Source organism: Haliotis rubra, unplaced genomic scaffold, assembly GCF_003918875.1.
Source record: "Haliotis rubra isolate DU_JTF1 unplaced genomic scaffold, ASM391887v1 Scf409, whole genome shotgun sequence".
NCBI classification, from domain to species: domain Eukaryota; kingdom Metazoa; phylum Mollusca; class Gastropoda; order Lepetellida; family Haliotidae; genus Haliotis; species Haliotis rubra.
The window spans coordinates 1-7,643 of NW_025767090.1; the positions used below are offsets into that span (position 1 = coordinate 1).

At 39.5% G+C, this 7,643-nt stretch overlaps 2 protein-coding genes across 2 annotated transcripts; both read left to right on the top strand.

The window, feature by feature from the left end:
• The first annotated feature begins 1,355 nt into the window (after positions 1-1,355).
• On the top strand, positions 1,356-2,304 carry LOC124287943 (putative protein TPRXL). Its single transcript, XM_046724434.1, has one exon. The coding sequence runs from the start codon at positions 1,356-1,358 to the stop codon at positions 2,277-2,279; it is 924 nt and encodes a 307-aa protein (XP_046580390.1). The 3' UTR covers positions 2,280-2,304.
• An 818-nt stretch (positions 2,305-3,122) lies between these two features.
• Positions 3,123-5,183, top strand: LOC124287924 (SET and MYND domain-containing protein 4-like). Its single transcript, XM_046724415.1, has one exon. The coding sequence runs from the start codon at positions 3,123-3,125 to the stop codon at positions 5,181-5,183; it is 2,061 nt and encodes a 686-aa protein (XP_046580371.1).
• Positions 5,184-7,643: the final 2,460 nt, after the last annotated feature.

The window sequence follows — 7,643 nt, forward strand, 5'->3', positions numbered from 1 at the left end:
CGATCAGTTGTTGACCAATTATTTACCAATTATTGTTTGTGTTGGGATATTGTGAATCTCAGTTGACCATTTGTTTGAGTTTATGTCATAACGCAGGTGTAAATATGTAAGACTGATAGAACATTCGCGAAACACGCGTTTAATTAACTGGTGACAATGTTAATGTTCCTGATGGTGATGATACGGTGTTTTGTTATAGTATTTGTGTATTTATGCAGTGTGATGTTTTATTATAAACATTACCAAGTCGTGTGATGGATATTTGAGAAGAAGAGTTGAGTGAATTTGTAGGTGCTGGATACAACATGGTTAACATATAAAGAATTGCCACATGCTGCATGTCCTGTGATTATTTTAACTTTGCGTTAAGATTTGTGTCTGCCATTGAACATTAGCTGTAACCAAATAGGCTGCATGTGCTTCAAATATGTAAGTTGTAACCATGGAGGTTTAAAAAGGATTTGGACATTCTGACTGGTTGGCATTCAGTCTACTGTAACCAAGTTGAAGTTAAATGCCACCATGGTTACTGTAACCATGGTAAATATTATTATAGATCTAGGCATATGTCAAATTCCATATTTCTTTATGTGTATACTAATTTCTCTCTGTAGTAAATGGGGAGTATCCATAAGGGGACTACATTATAGTCCTCTATTGTATGAACACTTTAGAGCTAAGGATGAGTAAGAAATAGGGTTTGGTTTATTGCGACTTTCAGCACCTTTAGCATTATTCCCTGCATATCATGGCAGGGGACATTAGGGCCCATTAGGGTGACAACTGGGTTCACACAAGGGCCTCAAAAGTGGGAGCTAAGTATGAGAAGCCAATGCTTTATTTACTGGGCTACCCCACAGACCCTAGGAACTGGGTATTCAGGGATAGAGTTGTTTCCTCTTACCACTGAAAGTATGTCATTTACATTTGGATTTGAGTACCATTTTTACCATGTTTACCATTGTCTATTTTGCTCGTAAAATATAATTGATGAAAATGTCAAAACAACACCTTTTGTGAACAGAAATAACATTATGTTTGCATTTTTATGTACAATTTCTTATTATTGTAATGCTCATAATAGTTTTGTCATGTGTACATAGTGTATGTGTCACAAGATTTGAAATTTGGACAACTTTGATAATGAGCTCTTTAAGTTCCTGGTGGTATAACTATAGTCATAAAGTGTTCTTTTGCTTATTCGGTGTAGTATATATCATGGTAAATTTTAACATTTTATGGCTTAATTTTATCCAAAATTTGATGTTCAATTTCATGTGATTATTTATGTCAATTAACAGTTAATTTCTTCTGTTGGGTTTAGGAACAGGCTAGGGGACAGTCCAGCAGCTACGATGGTTATAGTCATTGACTTGGAGGAGGAGGAGGCAAAGAAAGCAGCAGAAGCCGCAGCAGCAGCAAAACAGACAACTGCTACAGCTTCACCAAATGGCAATGGTTCAGGACAACCTGGAGGAGATAAAAATGGAAAATCAGGAAAGAAGTCACAGTCGGTGCCCACAGGACCTCAGCATAACAAAGGAAAGCCAGATATTGCAGGTGGAGAGGGAGCAGCAGCTGGTGTTGCAGAATCTCCACCTACCCAGAAGTCCAGTGATCCTGATACCAAAAGGAAAGAGGACACTGTAAAAGATTCCAAGCCTAATCCACAGCAACCCAAGAGTATGCCAGCTGAAACTAACCCTTCCAAAGGAAGAGATGGCAAGGCTGGCAAAGATTCAAAAGTTGAAACCTCTAAAGCCACTCCATCATCAGATAAGGCTTCAGCTGGAGCCAAAAGTGAACCTGGAGGAGCCTCTGTTTCAAAGGATAAAGTTGCTGATGGGAGCAAGACAAATTCACAGCCAGCAAAAGGTTCAATAGATTCTGCTAGTGGAAGCAAGGGTAAGCAGCAACAAGCGAAAGGGTCAGATGCTGAAAAGGCTTCTTCCAAAGGAAAAAATGCTGCCAGTAGCAAAGATAAGCTCAAATCATCACTAGAAACTGATAAAACTGCTTCAAAAGGTAATGGTACTAATTCCAAGAGTACCAAGAGTACACCACAACATTCAAAACCTGCTGGAACAGATAAACCTGCGTCTGAAAGCAAAGATACTGTTGAAAGCAAGCCAAAAAGTCCTTCTTCGACTGACAAGCCTACTTCAAAAGGAAAAGAAGTCAATTCACAATCTCAGGCATCAAATGTTGCATCTCCCTCTAAGATGAAAGATACTACAGAAAAAGAAGGGAAGAGAAATGCGTCAGCTAAAAGCACCTAATCCAACATCACCTCTCGAGTCAAGAGAAAAGCACTTGGTATCACCCCAGAATTGAGAGTCAAGAGAAATCTTCAGCTAAAACACTTGACCAAGTATCACCCCCAGAATTGAGCAGTAAAAGGTCAAGAGAAATCTTCAGCTAAAACACTTGACCAAGTATCACCCCCAGAATTGAGCAGTAAGGGTCAAGAGAAATCTTCAGCTAAAACACTTGACCAAGTATCACCCCCAGAATTGAGCAGTAAGGGTCAAGAGAAATCTTCAGCTAAAACACTTGACCAAGTATCACCCCCAGAATTGAGCAGTAAGGGTCAAGAGAAATCTTCAGCTAAAACACTTGACCAAGTATCACCCCCAGAATTGAGCAGTGAGGGTCAAGAGAAATCTTTAGCTAAAACACCTGACCAAGTATCATCCCCAGAATCATTCAGTAAAGGTAATGGGAAATCTTTAGCTAAAACACCTGACCAAGTATCACCCAAAGAGTCAACTGAAGCATCAAACCAAGCATCACCAACCCTCGAGTCAAGCAGTAAAGAGAAACTGAAGGATGAGTTATCGGTAACATCTTCCCAGGAGAAGCCACCTGAGCCGGCAGCAGAGAGTAATCCTGCATCCAAGAAACCAGTGACAGAGGAGGCAAAGAGTGAACAGCAACAACAACCACAGGGCACTGCTGGACAGAAGGTACCTGAGGGTGCTGAGTCCAAAGTCCAAACATCGGATGTCTCTGATACTAAAGAAGCAGTGGCTGAGACTAAAGACCCTGACAGTGCACCATCAGAAAATCCACAAGTGAAGAAAAAGTCCAAGCCAGCATACTCCAGTTTCTCCTCATCTCTTATGGCCCCTACTTTAACAACATGGGTGAAGACTGTCCGTGAAAGACTTAGTCGGAAAGGCCAGCTTGATAAAATCCTGGATAGCTTTAAGAAATGTATGACAGATGAAGAAAGGGTTGCATGTTTGTACAATATTGAAGATGTCCATGAGGTTCTTAATGTGAAGGAGACCTACAAGGCTAAAGATGAAGATGAAGCAAAGGATCTGAGAATCCAAGGGAACCTAGCTTTCCAAAAGAAGGACTATGATGCTGCTCTCAAGCTGTATTCTGACTGTATTATTAATGCCCCTTCAAAAGGAAGCACTGAACTAGCCCTTGCATTGGGCAACAGATCTGCTGTGTTATATCATTTGCACAACTATGTCCTTTGTTTGCAAGATATCCGACAAGCTTTCAAGCACAGTTATCCAGACCATCTGCAGTATAAGTTGTATGAACGCAGAGGAAAAGCTTGCTATGCACTTCGGTTGAAAGAGGAGGCCATCTGTGCATTTAACGATTCTCTTAATGTTCTGGACAAGACTCAACTAGATCAAAAGAAAGTTGCCACTTTGAAGTCAGATTTGATGAAGCAGTTGGAAAAGTGTAACAAAATTGTTCCAGGAGGAAAATTTAAGAATGTTCGTGATTACAACCACAACCATACACAGATTCCAGAGTTTAAAGAAAGTCGAAGTTCCCACATCCCATGTATGGTAAATTCACTTGTCATGAAGTCTACAGATGGTCATGGAAGAGGTCTGTATGCAACCAGAGACATAGAAGTAGGGGAGGTGTTGATAATTGAGAAACCATTCACATCTGTCACCCTCAGGGAGTACAACCTGACACATTGCCATCACTGCTGCAACAAAGTGTATTGCCCATTGCCTTGCGACCAGTGCAGTGGTGTGGTTTTCTGTAGTGAGGAGTGTCTGGACACAGCGATGAAGTCCTACCACTATGCAGAGTGCAAATATCATGATCTTATCCAGAGATCTGAGCTTGGTATGGCACACTTGGCCTTGAGAATGGTGTTGAAAGTTGGACAGAAGTTCCTACGGGAGTACCAGAAGAAAGCAGAAGAGAAGATGAGTGATCCTCTTCTCCTTGGCTGCAATGAGAATGGTGTGTATGATTCAGATGATTATCATTCGGTGTATAATCTGGTGAACCACACTGATGACAGGTCATGTCCAGATTTGTTCAGAAGGGCTCTTGGTGCTGTGTTCTTGGTGAAATGTATTGAGAAGTCTGAATTCTTCGCTGCTGCAGAAGGTGCTGAAGATAGTGATGTTGATGAGGAGAGCGTTTATGTTGGTGGACACATCCTTAGACATACACAGATGCTTCCTTGCAATGCTCATGAAGTGTCTGAGCTTCTGTACAAAACATATAGTGTTGAAATGTCAGAGCCAGTTGAAATTGGATCAGCTATCTATTCAACATTAAGCTTGATCAACCATTCTTGTGATCCGTCAGTTGTCCGACATTTATATGGAAACCAATGTGTTGTACGGGCAATACGAAACATATCCAAAGGAGAAGAAATATTTGACAATTATGGGGTCCTGTATCCAGTCACAAGTAAGCAGATGCGTCAAGAGAAGCTGGTTGCACAGTATTACTTCACCTGCAACTGCTATGCATGTGTAAGCAACTGGCCAATGTATAACAAAATCAGAAGAGAAGATCCAGTATTGAAGTGTAAGAAATGCAAGATTGGCAGAGTCCGAATCCCAGCAGACAACCACACAACTCGAGCCATATGCTCTGACTGTAGAGAGGTGATGGACATCACACCAGACCTGCTCCATCTGTCAAAGTCGGAGCAGTTCTTCCAAGGCAGCATGGACAAGGTGCTTAAAGGAGAGGATAGGGACGCAGCATTACCGTTCCTTGTTGACCATCTCAAGCTGATCGACACCCTCCTGTTTCGACCATGGAAGGACTACAATGACTGTCAGGAGGCCATAAAGCAGTGCTATGGAAGTATGGGAAACTGCCATGTTGTGGAGGAACCGGATGAGGATGACGAGGAGCTTATGATGGGACAGAGAAGAAACCTCAGACCAACCTAGACTGACTGCATAGTTATGTCATGTTGTTATTAGGGTATGTGGGAGGTGTCGTTTGACATCCTACCTAATATCTTGACAAGATTGAAAATTTGTTATGAATATATAATCTTTGGAGGGTCATTAACAGAAAAATTTGAAGGTACACTTCCCATCAAAAGTTTAGACTCACTTAGAGAACTCACTATATGTTATGTATATATATATGGTTAGATCGAAGATTGATTTCTCCACTAACTTGGGGAACCAACTGCAAACCTTATACAGATGAATTTCACGAGGATCATGCATCACATTGCTGAAAAAGCATGTGCAAATATCGTGAATTTGTACAGCTGCGCTTTGGTGTTAAGTTTTGTTAAGAATTCGCCAATTTTCACTTAGTTTCATCATTTATTAATCTCATGACAATAATCTTTTCATCGTTGCAAATTTGTTTTACAATACACCAGTTCATGTGTAAACAGTTCCTTTAAACATTATGGAATATTTTGAAAAATGTAGTTTACAACAGTCCCCTGAAGTAAGTGGCTATATTTACACTAGTGAGTCTAAACTTTGATGGGTAGTATATATAGTGTTGCAATTTTTTTACATTATAATAGCTGACAATAAGAAGAGTCCATGGGTCCACCAAACCATTCATTTCTAATAATCACAGATCAGAAGGACCCATGGTGATAATCTGAATTTTTTATAGGACCTGGACCCCATTCCACAAAGCAACAGTTTATGCTAACAGATCATAGAGCCCACACACTGACATTAAACAGCCCTAGAAGTCAGATAATTAAGAAGTCGGTTCTGAGTCATTATACTGTGTCCGAGTACAGTATCTATGTAAGACTGCAGCATGGTGTTAGTGGGTGAGCACAATAAAACCAACATTAGTGACATTAAACCAACATGCATGAATTCATGCATGCTTGTTGTAATGTAGAGTATAATAATCTTGTACGGAATTGTAAGTCCATTTTGTCTAATACTGAGCATAGCACTAACAATGAGCATGATGTCATCATCTCTATGATGTCATAGATGACATCGTCTCTATGATGTCATATAAGTGCCTGAGCAAATGTTATATTGATACGTTTGCAAGATTTTCATAATCATGACTGATATTTAAGAAAATATTTATGAAGTATTTTGTATGTACATAGATGTTTTTTAAACATGTTATTTGATAAGTTATTTTCCCACAAAGCTGGTATTTGTGGTTGGTTTTGAAAATGTAGATTAGTTGCTTGATTTATTGTTATTGTACATTTAGTCACTGCCTATAGAATACCGCACATATCAGTAGTTATCAGTGGACTCTTTAAGGAATAAGGAACAAAAGTGGTTCAAGTAATTAAGTGTATGATATTTAACAAATTTAGGCGTTTTCTAAACCAACAGGTCATTTAAAAACTATGACTAATTTAGTCTGAATGTCAGTTTTTGTAAATGAGATACTATTGTATCAGCTGTTTGTTTTCACACATTGCAGCAATACTGGTACTGACATTTTGCACTGATAATGCCATTTTATTTTTGTGCAATATTAGTTTTTGGTTTTCATCGTGTTCTCTGTTTTCATTGTGTAATTTTTGAAGTCATAAGACAACTTTGTGCACCAGGGATTGTTTCTTTGATGTGTGATCGTAGTGATTTGACCATACTTCCACCATACTGTACACTTTTTTTATAATCATATCATTTATTCAGATTTGATACCTCTGTGTAGATCTAATGGAACCCCATCAGAGCTTGCACTTGGGAACCCTGAGCATACTTTGACCACCCATCCAAAGGAAGAAATCATGGGTCTAAATATCTGCATGCAAAACAATTTAAGTTAATTTCTTAACCACGTTGAAATGGAAATTTTTATCTTAGCAAAAGAAACAGAACAGAAATACTTCGTTAAGTCTCGATAATACATCCTCTTTGATAAGGGGCGGTGGGGTAGCCTAGTGGTTAAAGCGTTCGCTCGTCACGCCGAAGACCCGGGTTCGATTCCCCACATGGGTACAATGTGTGCAGCCCATTTCTGGTGTCCCCTGCCGTGATATTGCTGGAATATTGCTAAAAGCGGCGTAAAACCATACTCACTCACTCACTCACTCTTCGATAATGATTGTCATGGTGTTCATAAGGAGTAGGACACATAATTAATAGCCCAGGTTTCTGTTTTGTGGCCAGGATTCCCAGATTATATTCATTTTTGAGACACAGAAAAAAGAGATGCTTGTTTGAATAGTTTACATATGATCTCCTTTGGAGGTGGCTCAATATGTTCACAATATTTTCAGGTGTTAAGAAGAGTCATTGTAAATGGAAGTGCATTGACCAGAGTAACCAAATTCATATTCATATAGAAAATATAATAAGGGAGATGAGTGGAAAGATTGGGTATCAGAAACCCTCAGGTAACAGAGGTATCATATCGTGATAAGAGTGTATTTGATGAGATTGACT